The 16,673-nt window shown below is 49.8% G+C and overlaps 1 protein-coding gene across 3 annotated transcripts; it reads left to right on the forward strand.

Moving 5' to 3' along the window:
- The first annotated feature begins 11,567 nt into the window (after nt 1–11,567).
- On the forward strand, nt 11,568–16,673 carry LOC5512593 (ras-related protein Rab-10). 3 transcript variants are annotated; one of them, XM_048725216.1, is made up of 5 exons: nt 11,568–11,774; nt 13,587–13,635; nt 13,719–13,859; nt 15,505–15,587; nt 15,690–16,673. In XM_048725216.1, exons 1-5 carry the CDS (start codon nt 11,615–11,617, stop codon nt 15,776–15,778), a joined length of 522 nt encoding a protein of 173 aa, XP_048581173.1. In that variant the 5' UTR covers nt 11,568–11,614; the 3' UTR covers nt 15,779–16,673. The 3 variants fall into 3 exon arrangements, with proteins under 3 accessions (XP_048581173.1, XP_001632908.3, XP_048581174.1); XM_001632858.3 differs by having other exon boundaries at nt 15,505–16,673; XM_048725217.1 differs by lacking the exon at nt 11,568–11,774 and adding an exon at nt 11,830–11,923 and having other exon boundaries at nt 15,505–16,673.

Consider the following 16,673-nt stretch of genomic DNA (forward strand, 5'->3'; position numbering starts at 1 on the left):
CATTCGTCTTCTGTGTTTTATTGCATTCACCTTACAGATGTAATGTGGAATACCCTGGGTTACAGAGGCTCGAGCTCATACCTTCACTAGTAGCCAAGAAAGGCGGGTCAGTAAACGAGTGAAGCTTGAGCCTCTGGCACCCAGGGTAGGTGTGGATAGAATCAGACAAAGCTTCTCCCCTTTGTACAAGAAAAACGTTGAAAAAGAAAGCCATCATAGTTTATAAGTTTTCCCAGGATTTCACAGAATTTTGAAAAGTGAGTGGTTAGATGACCCGGGCATAAATTCGAGATTATTTTGTATAAAGAAAAAAAGGCGTAACATAACACGGAGGGGGATATCTACCCAGTCCAGCGGCTCCAGCCTACTCTAAGGCATCCCCAGGTTTCAAATCGGGCCCCCTGTGCCTGGTAAAAGTTGTGACGTCAGTGGAAAACATCTCTGTGTTCTCGTTCATATAAAACCCCTGGGCTGCCTAGTTGTTCAACCCCCAAGAACAGAAAACTGTGGAAGAAAGTCTAGGGACTACTGGCTGCACTGCCCATGTCTCCCCACCACCTAAGAAGACTATTTTCCAAGTCAAGAGATTCCAAAGGTTTTTTTTCTTATTTTTAGTCGTATGATACTATGTTTTGGGGGCTGATAAAACCATTTGTTACGTCAACGAAATTTCAGCCCGGCGGTTTTTTTTTTTCTTCTGCCACAAGAAAGGGGTAAAGGGGGGGGGGATTTTCGCCGAAAGGGAGAGCAGGTTGTGGTGTTTTGTTTACCGCCTCCACAGCTCGAGGCCATAAGTACAGCAGTGAGAAATGAAAAACAGTTGGACTTAGCGAGGACTTCGAGTTTTATGGGTTATCCGGGCTCTACAGAAGGTTATAAATAATGGCTACTGTTCAGCTGCCGCTATAACCAAACAATTATTCTTGTGTATATCAAGACACTAGCTTCGCGTAGGGAGGGACCGGGTCCGTTCATAGACGCAAATCGCCCATCCAGCCCCATTTTAGGCTTGGGAGGTGCGCTGGGCCCCTCCGACCCCCCAGCCCCATTTTAGGCTTGGGAGGTGCGCTGGGCCCCTCCGACCCCCCAGCCCCATTTTAGGCTTGGGAGGTGCGCTGGGCCCCTCCGACCCCCCCCCCCCCCCCCCAGCCCCATTTTAGGCTTGGGAGGCGCGCTCCTCCGACCCCCCCAGCCCCATTCCAGGCTAGGGAGGCGCGCCGCTCCCCTCCGAGCCCTCCAGCCCCATTCCAGGCTTGGGAGGTGCGCTGGGCCCCTCCGACCCTCCCCCCAGCCCCATTTTAGGCTTGGGAGGTGCGCTGGGCCCCGCCGACCCCCCCAGCCCCGTTTCAGGCTTGGGAGGCGCGGATCGCCCCTCCGAGCCCCCCAGCCCCATTTCAGGCTTGGGAGGCGCTCCGAGTCCCCCAGCCCCATTCCAGGCTTGGGAGGCGCGCCGCGCCCCTCCGAGTCCCCCAGCCCCGTCTCATGCAGATGAGGCCCCGCGTAAATTAATAATTGCTAATTATTAATCTACGTCGGGACCACTTCGCGTAGATAAATAATTGGCAATTACTAATCTACGTCGGGGCCACTTCGCGTAGATAAATAATTAGCAATGGTTAGCAATCATTAATCTACGGCGGGACTGGGGCCTTTAATAGAAACGAGTGGGAACCTTGCAATTAGACCCCCGTCTGTCCTGTAGTATACCGAGCATTCGAAGGATGAAGTGCGGAAAAGATTACTGCGGGTGGCTAAAGGTCGGCCATGCAGACACGTGCGGCCAGAGGTGCAGGGACACCTACTGCAAGGTGCACCTCCAAAGGCTCCGTAAGGGCAGCCCCCTCCCCGTGCCGTGCAGGATTTGCGACATAGGAACGCAGTCGGAGACGCGGTTGTGTCGCCCCTGCGGAGCGAATCGTGTAGCAGAGGATGCGCGGCACCTAGAGGCGCGCTCGGAAACGGTTCGCACTCGTCCTGTCTGACATCGCAGCCCGCGGTACGGGCAATTAGAGATTGGGTGGCACAAGGCATACCCAAACACTCGTCCCGCCGGCTGTGATACTGGCAATTAGAGACTGGGTGACACAAGGCATACCCAAACACTCGTCCCGCCGGCTGTGATACGGGCAATTAGAGACTGGGTGGCACAAGGCATACCAAAACACTCGTCCCGCCGGCTGTGATACGGGCAATTAGAGACTGGGTGGATCAAGGCATACCCAAACACTCGTCCCGCCGGCTGTGAATCGGGCAATTAGAGACTGGGTGGCACAAGGCATACCCAAACACTCGACCTGCCGGCTGTGATACGGGCAATTAGAGACTGGGTGGCACAAGGCATACCCAAACATGGACGCCTAAATAGAGGAGGTTCTCAAAAGCATGCCTGACAAAGAGGCGCCTGCCGTACTAGCAGGGCTGGTCCAGAACATCCTGGACGAGGACATCCCCGACGATGTCAAACACAAGCTGCTTAAGCCACTCGTACCGGCGAAAGCGTGGACAGAGGAAGTCTGTCTCGAGTTCGACCCTTTGCTGGAGCAAAAGGGCCAAGAGAGCTTAGACCCCGAGAACTACTCTTCGTCGGCGGCGCCCATCTTCGATTCCCAAGCGTGGATGCACCGGTGTTTACCAGGAGATACGAGATATTGGTGGAGCAGGTGTCATTGCTCTAAAGCCGGTTATGCGGGGGCCTGATATTAATGACGATGGCTCGGTGTGGTGTGTCTCGCCCGAGCGAGAGTCTCTGCGGGCAAACGCAGTGTTGCCACAGGTGCTTGAGATGGTAGAACCCGACGGGCGTTACAGACTCTTTACGGTCGTTGGTAAGGCCCCCGCAGAGCCATTGGCGCCAATTACAGAGGAGGAAGGGCGCTCGGAGCACAAGATTGGTGGGCCAATGTTTGAGCGAGAGGGGGGTGACACCTCCGCAAACTGTGTTGTGAGTTATGTTGGCGACTTCTTAAGGAATCGCGGCACCTCGCGCTCCCTCGGTCTAACCAAGACACGGATCCTCGAGCGATTTGACAAGAAGCTGGCCACTACGGGATGCACCAAAGAAGACCTCTTTGAGATGGAAAAGAAGCTCGAGGTAAAGCTAGTAGCCGTGGACGCCCTGGGCAACGTTATGTGGGACTCGGGGAAGTACAAGACTAAGGCGAGGGTCACTATCCCTTTGCACAATAACCACGCCTGGGCGGAGCTTCCGACCGAACCACCTACGATCACGAGCGTCCACGGCCTAGACTTCGAGGCTGAAGGGGAGCTTCGTTCGTTATGTCAGGAGAAGGCAGCGCTTCACGCTACCAGTGCCGCCACAAAAACGCGCGAGGCAAAAGTGCGAGAGGTGCTCATTCGCTTTATAAACAGGGCGATCCCCAGAAGCACTAGGATCTGGCTGTGCGGGCCCGTTATAGTCACGCACGAAGGCAAACTGTACCGATCGTGACAGGACGGACTGGCTATCGACAGGGCGTTTACAGACGAGACAGGATATGACCCTCAATGGCTCCCTGACGATCACCCAGCCTACCAAGAGTACACCGAAGCTACGCACTCGATGGGCGGCGCAATAGGGTATCGCTTCAAGAAGTGGACCTAAAGAGAGAACATCAGGCCAACGCCTCCTAAATACAAGGACGTCTGGCGAGCGGCGAGGTTGAGTCCAAAGTGTGGAATAGCAAGGAAAACTTAGGGGCGAAGCCTCATGCGCACATCGACATGCGTGCGGCGTACCTAGGATGCGAGGACAGTCTCTCCGGCGGCGCCTCGGACACCATTGATTTGGTACGGAAATACGGCTTCCCTACGAACGTGTATCGTATCGCGGATGTTGTGGGACGGCCACTGAGCGAGGTTCTTCAACCAACCGGGGCCATTCAGCTGACCGAGTGGGAGTTATCTGAGGCCTGCCACCCCTACACTTCCAGGAGGGTAGGGCAGCACTTGGAACAAAACGAGGGCTGGATCACCACGCCAGAGCTTAAGGACCTGTTAGACTCGGGTGACCTCGTCATGGCCACGGCGAGGGAGGTGTTGTATAGCGTCGGAAAAAAGGGCTTCATCAAGTTCCCCCACTCCATCGCGTGCCGTACCGGCGGCGAAGACTCGCAGTATCCTGAGGGTCGAGATCTCGCTGTCCGTTTCGTAGGCAAGTGCGCTCGCCATGGCGACGAGTCCTCGATCGTAGTCCGCGACCGTGAAGAAGCAGCGTATCTGACAAACCTCCTTGCGGGCGTGTCCGACGGTGTCCGACGCTCACAATGGTACCATATCAGGGCCTTCGTCTTGGCGTACACAAACATAGCGTTGCGACGCATGTTGAGGCGGATCCCTCTCGAAGACGTCCTCCGAGTGTGCACAGATGCCATATACGCAAAGGCGGTGCCCAGTGATGTAAAGCTCGTGGAGCGAAATCCCAGGTATGGAGAGTGGCGCCACAAGAAGCCTGGGTACGATGGGCGACCCGAAGCGGCTTGGGGTACGAAGAAGTCGGGGAGCTTGGCCAAGGAGCCAAGCACTGCGCCTAGTCTGCCGTGCGATCTAGTGGCCGCAGCCTCTGCAAAGATGTATCTAGCCGGCCAAGGGGGATCGGGGAAGACCGAGTGGGCGGTGAGCATGTTCCGCGGCCGCGACGTTGTGGTGCTCACCCCCGAGAACGACCTCGCCCACGACCATCGCAACAACCCGCGCCTCGCGGTGAAGGCTCAAACCTACCACCACTACCTCTGCATACCAGCGGAGAAGCCGATAGAGGAGTGGAGACCTTCCGAGTTGGGGCACAAACTCTACCGATCATCATTGACGAGTGCTGTAAGGTACAGACTAAAGTGCTACGCGCCATCCTAGGGTATCTCGCCACGTGGCCGTGTCAGGTAGTGTGTTGTGGCGACTATGGGCAGGTTCCGCCCTGGGGAGATAAAGAGGGGCTTCACGATATGCTCAAAGAGTGGGCACAAGGGAACATCCGCTGGTTCGAGTCTGACTACCGCTGCCTGTGTGAAAACTGCGGAAAGCCGTACAGTACATGCGACTTCGGCTCTGCCGCGCCCTCCTCCAGGCTCCACGAGGACGATACTGAAGCATTGGGGATGGGCCGGATTTGGTGTCGGCCAAATTCCAAACAGCTTGAGGTGTTTCGAGAGGAGTGGGATGGGGAAGCGTTCGACGCGGCGATCGAGCAGGCCCACCCAAGCGATATGTGGGTGTGCTCGACCAACCAGGTTGGGGGCTCTTGTTAAGCAGCGATTGATAGAGCACCACAGGAAAAACTACCCCCGACTGCCAGCAACCATCCGCTTTGACCCCGATCCTAGCGTCGCGCATCGTTATCGCAAGCAAGGGCGGCCAGTGCCCGTGCCAGGCAAAAGGGGTGAGAAGGTCGACGCATACAAAGGCACGGTAGTCGAGGTTCCTCTCGACGCGGTCCTTAACGGGCTTCCCCTCGAGTGGAAATACGCGGGCTGGGGATTCGTCCACCGGGTGCAGGGCAAGACTATCCAGACTGCAAGACGTCTGTTTATCATAGACCACAGCTTAGAGGGCTGGATCACGAATGCTGCATACACCGGCATCTCCCGCGTGCGGCACGCCGACCAGATAGTCCGCGTGATTTCCCCCCCCCCCCCCCCCGATAACACCCCCGGTGCCTTGGTTCCCACAGGACTGCAGGCTACGCCCAGTGAAGAGCTCATTATAGCGTGAATCAAGCGATACGCTATAGACGACAGGCAAAAGTGTCGCACAAAGTACACGGGATCGCACCACGTTCTGACGGTAGACCACGTACTCGGCATGATTGCTGAGGCGGAAAAGAAGTGCACGGTCTGTGGCACTCAGCTTCTGCTTCAGGGGTACACCAAGAGCCATCCCCAATGCTTCAGTATCGACCGGCTGGACGACAGTCAGGGTCACTACAAGTGGAATGTCAGACTCACGTGCCTTAGCTGCAATAGGAGGCACAAGCGCTGATCACGCTAGCGTGACGCTACGCAACTGCGAACGCGTGAAGCCGTGCTTAGAGTACACCGTGTAATACAACACTGGTTGTCCGGGCTCCATAACCCTCTTTAGTATTGGGTATGACTTGCTTGTCCACCACGGGTCCGTCGCTCGCCGTCGGCCCTTGTCCTGGAGGTCTTCCTCGTTTACGGCGATGTACACCTCCGTTCCGACCTCTAAGGGGGCCTCTAAGGGGTTTTTTTCGGCTTTGAGAGGCACGCGCCTCAGCTTTATGGCGTCTTTAGGCGCAAAGCCAGTCATGCGAGTCTTCGTTGCGTTCATGTCCGAGATGACGATTGGCAAAGCGGTAACCCACTCGCGGTTTGTTTTTGCCGGATGCAAGCTCCTTCGAGTACTGCGCACGGAATAGGCGCTGTGCCAGCCAGCGATGGAAAGACTCGGCGAAAGCTTGGCTCCTGTGGTGCCCTGGCTCAGCCCGTCGGACCTCCACCCCGTGGTCTGTTAGGAGCTTTGTGGTAGCACCCTTGAACTCCGTGCCGTCATCAACCATGAGGACTTTAGGCCATGTGAGAGGTCCCTCTGCATAGATGTCAGCGAGTTCGCGGGAGACGACGGCCGCGCTCTTAGTCCTCAGTGGGCGGGCGGCTTTATATCGCGAAGCAACGTCAACGACAGTCAGGGCATACTTGTACCCGCGGTCGGTTGGCAAGAATAGCAGGTCCGACTGGTAGATACGGTTTGGTATCTCCTCCGAGAAGTGGGCGTAGGTAGTCGGAGGAGGGGGTGTCTGTGTGTAGCCCCCGACTGGCTGCAAGCTTACACACTTGCGCACTCGATCTATGGAGGCTGAGCCCTTGGGAAGTTTGGCATGCAGAGCGGTCACTCCCTGGAAGCTACCTCTGGCGTAGTATATAGGACGAAGGAACGCATCGGGTTCTTCGTCGGACATGCGCTTCGCCGCCATTACGTGTCGGCAATGTACTGCAACAGGTGTATCAGTCTCCAACAGGCGGTTGCCGTCTGCTCGGGTAGTGCCGAGGCGGTCTTTTTGAGGTCGGTAGGCCCTCGGAGAACGACATTGGCGAACCTCTTAACGCACTCCCTGTCTGCGCGCCACAACTCGAGGCTTCGGTTAGCAATGTCACCAAGGCTACATAATCAACCCATCGACGACACCTTCGGTGTCACTCGCTTAGCAGCGGCTGCTACCTCGTGCATAGCACCCCACAACTGGTCTGCAATCATCTTATACGTATACGTATACGTATACGCGCAGTATGGAAAAAGGCCGCCTAGATGCACCGCCGGAACGGCAGCTGCATCACAGCCAGCGGCTAGCTGTGTAGCCGATGGCGAGAGCGCCGGCGCCAATGTACGCCAACTCGGCGTTTTTCTGCGTTTTGCTGGGGGTGTAGTAGTCGGACAGCTCAGGAGCCCGCATCGACTTCAGGGATTGTTTTAATCGGGTCTGGTTGTAGAGTTTGAGCGCGTAGTCAGTGTCGGTGAAGCTTTGCTTTGCGAGGGCCCCTCTCTCGCGACTTTGCGCTTGCCAATCGAGGATTTCTTGTCGCCGCTGTTGGTAGCGTCCATAGTCTTGTTGGTATTTCTCGAGGGCCTTGTCGTGCCTCTCCTCCTCAGCTAAGGCAGTGCTCTCATCGTTCGACAGGAATTTTGCGAGGTAGTTGCCACCAACGAATGCAGTCACGTTTAGGACGGCGCCACCAACCAAAATTGCGATGGAGGCCATCGAGTAGTGTGTACGTTTCACGTGCTGTGTACGTGAACACGAGTCTAATACGTGGCCTACACGTGTAGTACACTACTACATGGGCAGGATCTTCTGTTCCTCAAGGTAACCCTTCAAAGCGACAGCACCCGCAACAGCGGCAGTCATTTTTGCGTAGTTCATGGCGTTCGCGGAGCGGTCTTTGGTGAAGTCTTCGCGCAAGACCCTGCGCCCAACCTAGCCAATGCCGGCGACGAGGCCGGTTATGACTGCGGCGTCGGTGATGGTCTTTGTAATCTTGCTTTGCTGCGTCGTCGACATATGTACGCTTGTACGCATATGATGCACGGACGTGCGGATATGGGTGGGGCCCTTGTGTTTAAATGTCTGCTTACTCCATGGCTAACAGTCGAGATTTGCATTGTCCGGGAGCGAGAAGTGCTGTCGCCGGAACGGCAAGCGGTCGACCCTTGATCTGCTGTGCATTCGCGGGCGGAGTCACGTCGTCGGTACCTTCGGTAGCAAGTGGATCGGTAGCTCGCTGTTTAACAGCTGGTGTACGAGTGAACGCGGCAGATAGCTCCCGACTACGTGTGTAGAGGCCGATCAATCTCACTAGAAGACCAGCGACCCCGATAACTGAGCTGGCCGACCAAGCAGAGTTGCTTTCCGGGACTGGTGTGTGTACGCCTTCGGCGCGCGCTCGCAAGCCCTCGCGTCCCTGCGACTCGCTAGCGACCGGCGACTCAACGTGTTGCACGACACGAAGTGCCTCTTTTTTCTTCGCTCTGTTAAGTCGGTTCTACTTCGCCAAGCGTCTTCCAGCTTCGACTCGTCCAGGGTGTTTAGGTCGGGTCACAGGTGGTTCGGGGCTCGCAATTCTCTCCACTAACGCCGAAGGCGTACGTGCAGGTTCATGGGCAGTTTTTTTATGATGCTCATCATCAGCAGCTTCCGCTGACCCGTTTGCCGTTCTGGCAGGCTGAGCACTAGTACTTCCTTGAGGTTCCTCCATTTGTGATGCAACTACTTGGTTGCTGAAGAAGTGGCAAGCTTTCAAATGAGCTTCTACTCTCAAGTCGTCATGGCAAACTCGCCAGTGTGCGTTTTCGGGCGAACCACTGGTGAGTCCGCGACTGCTACCTTGTGTTGACACCGCAAGTCAGAGCTTGCCGTTCCGGCGGTGTTCACATGACGTGCTACGTGTATCGCCCCGACGGCTAAAGCCATCAAACGACCGCAGCGTAGAGACAGGCTTCCGCACAATGTGCGGAGCTCGTTGTTGATGATGTAGTCGTGATGTAGTCGGCATCGCTGCAGGGGCGCTTTTCAGCGCCGGGGTAGGGGTCTCTTTGAGTGGGATAGGGGTTCTGATTGGCGGTCCGCTGGCAGGGGTCGCTGGGCTGGTCGGCGTCGTGGGCGCAGGCGCAGGGGTAGTCTCTAGGGGTCTTACGAGGTGGCTAAACACGAAGACACGATGGTTTTAGCGGAGAGTAAGAAAAACTCGATCAGCGAGCTGGTCTCTAAGGCTCTGCAAGACAGGCATATCTCAGATGAAGAGTTTCGGCTAATACTTCGGGAACAAGAGAGATACTACGCGCTCAAGGCCGCTATCAGAGCTCGACACGGCCTCGCATCGCGTGAGAAAAAAAGCATGAAAGGGCTTTTCCTGGAGACACGCGAAAAGATGAAAAAGAGGCTGCGAGAAATTCGCGAGGAGTTCGGGAGCGAGGTGTTCGAGTAAAACTCAGGTTTAAACGCCACGCTAGCGGCTTCGGATTTACGGCCGAAAAACGGTTATTCCGCGCTCCGTAGGGTGGCGGCCCAACCCAATGCTATGCACATGTGCATATGTATATATACTACAGGACAGACGGAGGTCTAATTGCAAGGTTCCCACATGTTGCCGCGCGGAACCTTTGGAGATGCACCTTGCAGTAGGTGTCCATGCACCTCTTTCCGCACGTGTCTGCATGGCCGACCTTTAACCACCCGCAGTAATCTTTTCCGCACTTCATCCTTCGAATGCTCGGTATACTACAGGACAGGCGGGGGTCTAATTGCAAGGTTCCCACTCGTTTCTATGAAATGCCCCAGTCCTGCTGTAGATTAATGATTGCTAACCATTGCTAATTATTTATCTACGCGAAGTGGTCCCGACGTAGATTAGTAATTGCCAATTATTTATCTACGCAAAGTGGTCCCGACGTAGATTGATAATTAGCAATTATTAATCTACGCGGAGCCTCATCTTCATGAGACGGGGCTGGGGGCTCGGAGGGGCGCGGCGCGCCTCCCAAGCCTGGAATGGGGCTGGGGGACTCGGAGGGACGCGGCGCTCCTCCCAAGACTGAAATGGGGCTGCGGGGCTCGGAGGGGCGACCCGCGCCTCCCAAGCCTGAAACGGGGCTGGGGGTGTCGGCGGGGCGCTGCGCGCCTCCCAAGCCTGGAATGGGGCTTGGGGGCTCGAGGGGGAGATCCGCGCCTCCCAGGCCTAAAATGGGGCTGGGGGGCTCGGAGGGGCGCGGTGCGCCTCCCAAGCCTAAAATGGGGCTGGGAGGGGGGGGGGGGGGGGGGGGTCGGAGGGGCCCAGCACACCTCCCAAGCCTAAAATGGGCCCGGAGGGGCGATTCGCGTCTATGAACGGACCCGGTCCCCCCCGCGTAAAATAAAAAAGGGCCGTACCTAGAAACAACTTCGAAGTTACCGCCCCGAGGGCCATCCATCCCTCCTTCTTTCACGGCCACACGGATGTGAATCGCACCCTCGGGGACCCAGGCGGAGATCGGAGCTCTTTCTTTTTCGCGCGCGCTCCCTGTGTCCCTGAGGATGATGTGAACACGTGAATGTGAATCGGAACACGCGGTTTACGAGTAACTAAATACATTCTTTTTATAAGACCCTTTTTTATTAGAACGACCAGCCTGAGATTTCACCAAATGCTAAGAACATACCGAGGCTCAGATAGCAGATTTTTTTTTCTTTTTTTTGTATAACAACCTTGTTACTGCTATTGCTCATTGTGTGTTGCTCTTCCTAATAATTCATTGGGTTTTATATTCTTATATACAATAAAAATTAAGAACATCGTTAAGAACATATTCAGCCTTAAAAAGTCCCCCAAAAAAAGAACGGCCCAGCCTCAACTGAAAATTAGACGCAGGGTCCTCCCCCCCAGGTCCTCCCCCCTCCTTCCCTCGAAACCACCATATCCCCCCTCCCCCCCACACATACAAACTTTTGGGACTACTCCACCGTCCCTGACCTGATAATGCTTTCTGCATCTCACCCGGAAACAACAGAGGATCTACCCACTCTTTAAGGCTAGAATTCAGATTTGTTGCAAGATTATGCTGCGTTTTTAAGTTATAGCTTTTTCTAACCTCTTTCAAGAGGCTAGCATTGTCGCGAGGGTATGACCACTAATCGTGTTCCTGTTTAAAACTGTGGTTAACGGACTTCGAGTCACAGAGAAGATCCTAATCCCCGATATTGTCGATGATTTTTTGTAAGTTGTATCAGTGTATTGTGTTGCTTCTGTTGTTTTGCTATTTCAATAATTTTCAATAACAGACTACCGAAGAGCCCCCTTCCAGACTCTACTATTAAAGGGATGGCTAATTTTAAACGGGGCGGCCGGCGCCACGGCTAAGAGAGCCCTCGACAGACATCATGCCCAAATAAGTTTCACGTTAAAGCTTTTGCAAAGTATACGAAGAAGTAGTACATGGGCGGCCTAAATGAAATTCAGTGATTCAGCCCTTATTCTGGATAAATTAGTTCCTCTAAAATCCTCTCTACTTTTCTCCTCTCTCCGTCTCCATCTTCCTCACTTCCGCTCTTCCGGTATTTCCGGTTCGTTATGCCCGCGTTACGTCACGACATGTATAGAAAGAGAATTATTCTGCTGTCGGTATTATCGATGTTATGGCGAACAAGAAGTCCGATTTGTTCTTCAAGTTGCTGTTGATCGGCGACAGTGGAGTCGGCAAGACATGTATTATATTCAGGTTTGCTGATAATACCTTCAATCCTTCGTTTATTTCTACTATTGGAATTGATTTCAAGATAAAAACTTTAGAGCTTGGTGAGTATATTCTAGGCAAGGTTTCTTCCTATATTCATACAACTGTTTATGCGTTTCAGCTGGAGAGACAATAGCATTTAGAAGATATTTAACAGCTTCTGTAGCAGTTTGATGTCGTATGCTTTTAGTTTGTCAACTCCAAAGCTACGGTATACAGCTTATGTACTGCTCGAATGTGTTATGATAGAATGTAAGATTGTATTTGCCGGTTGATTTATTTATGGTAATAATATTCCTTCACAAGTCACCAGCAGCGCGGCTTTTCTTATTTTATGTTTACAATTTATTACTTTCGAACGGAGGAATCCAAAATCAGTTTAGATTCTGTCAACCTAACCTCTGCCCTAGAGTCTAATAGAATACAACAAGGGTGAGTACCCTTCCTAAATGCACTAGTCTTTATTAGCCATTGTCAATCATTTTCAGTTAGCTTCAAACCTACACATATCTGAGGACATCTTAATTAATATTTCATTGCTCGGCATATTGCCAAATTATTTCTTGGTGGTTTATTAGAGCTAGGATACTTGATTTTCCGTCTAAAACAGCATGGACCCCCGCCATTACTGACCGGAAGTAAAATGTGATGTTAGACAGTCGTGAGAACTAAAAGCGAAATTAATCCAGTTCCGGGGGTATATAATTATTTATTGCTCGGTGTCTATGATGGTGCAGGTATGCTATTTATCTTTATACGTTTTTAAAAAATTTACTGTAAGATGTTTGCTTAAAATATATAATTGAGAAATCAGTGACACAAAATGGGAACAGATAGGTGGCAGTTTCGCGGTAGATACAGCGGAATAGACGCGCGTTTAACAACACTATATGAATAGCCAATGTCGGCAGGTCGTTCCGCATCAGATAGACATCACCTGATGAAGTTTAATGTTGCATATCGCTCTCATTAGCAAATGGTTCTGATCCTGAATATTTGCTTGAGCGTTAACCTGCGTTTGTTTAATTTTTCGTCATCCACTTCTGAAGTTTATCCCAGGAGCGTTGTTTCAAAAACAGTATTATTATACTGTTCATATTTCTTATTTAAGCCAGATTTGAAATAGCAACAAAATATCGTTGTTGTGGCGTAGTTTGAAGGTATTGTATTTTGTTAAGTTCCATGTGCAGCGTATATTCTGTAGCAGGCCTTGAAATATTTTAAGTAGACACGATAGGGACAAAGCCACACATCTACTGCAGGCCCGTGCCCCCCCCCCCCCCCCCCCCCCCCACAACGGCCGAAGGTCAACTTTTGGTTCCAAATGGACGTGCTATTTACAGACAAAACTATAAAGCATAAGCTAGATCACTCTGGTACAGAGCCAAATTCGACAATAAACGTCCCGTGAAGATACTGCAAAGGCATAAAAAAACCATGTTGTTTTTTTCTGGGGTGGTCAGATTTTTATTAGAGAACTCATTCCCCCCCCCCCCCCCGGAAAAATTAGGTACACTATTTCGTAATTTTGCACCCCACAAGAAAAATACTTGGTACGGGCCTGTACTGGTCATTTTTCAAAATAGGGGGAGGTACATACCTCCAGTGTCCCTCCCCCTGCCACGGTATATTTGAGGGAGGTATCTTTCCAGGAGCACGGTCTAAATAAGTTTTATGCATCTAAGAAGGAGCCGCTTGCATTGGAGGAGTGGGCACTTCACCTGTTTACGACTAAGAGCTGTAAAACATCTACAAAAATAGATCCCTGTTGTGTATATGTAAAATGGTGTTATAATCTGACATAACACTTATATGTTTACAACTATATGCTGCCACGTTCAATTCTGATTCACACAGTTATTTTGTCTCTTAAGGTGGCAAGAAGATTAAGCTACAGATATGGGATACTGCAGGACAAGAAAGGTGTGTGTTGTGTAACCATAAAGAGTATGAATATATATGAGTATGATTATCATGTTTCAAACTCAACTTTTTGCCATTTACAGGTTTCACACAATCACAACTGCCTATTATCGTGGAGCAATGGGTATAATGTTGGTGTATGATGTTACAAATGAGAAGTCTTTCTCAAATATATCCAAGTGGTTGAAAAAGATTGACGATCATGCGAATGAAGATGTGAAAAGGTAACATAAAAAGCAGTCTAATCAGGAATCCCTTTTAATGTTTAGTGACCTACAAATTTCTCCTTGAACTGTCGTTCTCCTTAAAGTGGCTTTACATGTGACCTCACTTCTAATATTGTCCCTATAAGTGACCTTAACTTTTCCCTATATGTGACCTTACCTTTTTCCTAAAAGTGACCTTGTACCTTTTTCCTATAAGTGAGCTTACCTTTTCCCTTCAAGTGACCTCAACTTTTCCCTAAAAGTGACCTATCCTTCTATCTATAAGTGACCTTACCTTTTCCCTATAAGTGACCTCACCTTTTCCCTACTACAATTGATCTTACCTTTTCCATGAAAGTGACCTTATATCTTTTCCATAAAAACGACCTTATACCTTTTCCCTATAAGTTACCTTACCTTTTCCATATAAGTGACCTTACCCTTTCCCTTTAAGTATCCTTACCTTTTCCCTAAAAGTGACCTCACCTTTTTCCTATAAGTGACCTTATACCTTTTCCCCAAAGTGACCTTACCTTTTCCCTACAAGTGACCTTACCTTTTTCTTAAAAGTGACCTTGTACCTTTTTCCTATAAGTGAGCTTACATTTTCCCTTCAAGTGACCTCACCTTTTCCCTAGAAGTGACCTATCCTTCTATCTATAAGTGACCTTACCTTTTCCCTATAAGTGACCTCACCTTTTCCCTACTACAATTGATCTTACCTTTTCCATGAAAGTGACCTTATATCTTTTCCATAAAAACGACCTTATACCTTTTCCCTATAAGTGACCTTACCCTTTCCCTACAAGTTACCTTACCTTTTCCATATAAGTGACCTTACCCTTTCCCTTTAAGTATCCTTACCTTTTCCCTAAAAGTGACCTTACCTTTTCCATATAAGTGACCTTATACCTTTTCCCCATAAGTGACCTTACCTTTTCCCTACAAGTGAACTTACCTTTTCCATATAAGTGACCTTATACCTTTCCCTACAAGTGACCTTACCTTTTCCCTAAAAGTGACCTTACCTTTTCCATATAAGTGACCTTACCTTTTCCCTGAAAGTGACCTTACCTTTTCCCTACAATTGACCTTACCTTTTCCATATAAGTGACCTTATACCTTTCCCTATAAGTTACCTTACCTTTTCCCTGAAAGTGACCTTACCTTTTCCCTACAAGTGACCTTACCTTTTCCATATAATTGACCTTATACCTTTCCCTATAAGTGGCCTTACCTTTTCCCTAGAAGAGACTTTACCTTTTCCCTAGAAGTAACCTTTCCTTTTACCTATAAGTGACCTTACCTTTTCCCTACAAGTGACCTTACCTTTTCCATATAATTGACCTTATACCTTTCCCTATAAGTGGCCTTACCTTTTCCCTAGAAGAGACTTTACCTTTTCCCTAGAAGTAACCTTTCCTTTTACCTATAAGTGACCTTACCTTTTCCCTACAAGTGACCTTACCTTTTCCCTATAAGTGACCTTACCTTTTCACTACAAGTGACCTTATATTTTTTTTCTCTAAAGATAAGTATAATTTGATAGCGAAGTTTTATAATGTTCCACTTATAGTAAAGAAATAAGACAGCTTTTTCAATTGTTATTCCTAACTTTCTTATACTTATAGTTGGTATAACATAATACTTGGTTTTATTTCAGAATGCTTGTTGGTAATAAATGTGACATGGATGACAAGCGGGTGATATCAAAAACCAAAGGAGAACAACTCGCATCGAGTTACGGTATAAGTTTTATCGAAACCAGTGCGCTTTCTAACATAAACGTTGAAAAGTCTTTTGTTGTTCTAACTGAGGATATACTCAACGCTGTTTGTCCGCCGACAGTGGAGGAGACAGAAAAAGGAAAAGGCAAGAAAAAGAAGATGAGATTAAAGAATGAAGAAGGAGGATATCAAAAGAAATGCTGCCTTTAGATGATGGCCTTCTGACATAGTGAATGTGTTTTGCTCAAATATTTTTCTTCTGGCTTCACTTACCATCCACGAGGGATAGTTACTTAGGTAAACATTTTAGGCCATGTACGAGTGCCTTGAACCTTTATTGACATTCAATGGAAGGCGTGGGTATTAAAAGTATCAGGCAATATCCCTATTCTTTTATTTGTATCTCGTCAATTGGAATCCTTCCTCATCCACTGGTAAACAAACGATAGATGCGGGCGTCTTTTAAGTAATTTAAAAGTAACCTTTCCCTTTTCTAAGATTCCCTTCTCTTGTTAACGCTTGAATGCTTGGAGGAGAGGGAAAGGGGCGTAGCTGGCATTTACTGTCAATGCGGTGTATGCATAAAAAAATATTATACGCCAAAAGGTGTTGGCCGAAAAGGGGTTCGCGCACCCCTGCGCCTGAACCTGGCCGACCTTAGGTCAAAAGCGCTAGGGTGATAATAGTCGCTTATAATATCCAGTAAGATTGGGAGTCGACTCATATTTATACTCTGGTTAAAGGACATCACTATTTCGGTATTTTGAATAATTCAGTAGAATTATCGGGAAATATTGTATCTTGTAAAATATTTGAATGAGCGAAACTCTCACGAAAATTTCTATGCCTGCTTCATTATATTCTAATGGCTGTAAATGTATTGTGACTAACTTGCAAAATCAATATTTCAAAATATCGCCAAAATAACATTTATTTTTTTAAAATAAAATTGAGACAAATTATAATTTTAAGTGTGTTACAGTATAGTTATATTTTGCACAAGGGCCAAAAGCGCTCACTACGCGAAAGAAATAGTAGAACGAATGATATGATAATAGTAGTAGAACGAATGGCATAATACATAATAAAGTGATTTTGATAGTGA

Source organism: Nematostella vectensis, chromosome 3 (assembly GCF_932526225.1).
Source record: "Nematostella vectensis chromosome 3, jaNemVect1.1, whole genome shotgun sequence".
NCBI classification, from domain to species: domain Eukaryota; kingdom Metazoa; phylum Cnidaria; class Anthozoa; order Actiniaria; family Edwardsiidae; genus Nematostella; species Nematostella vectensis.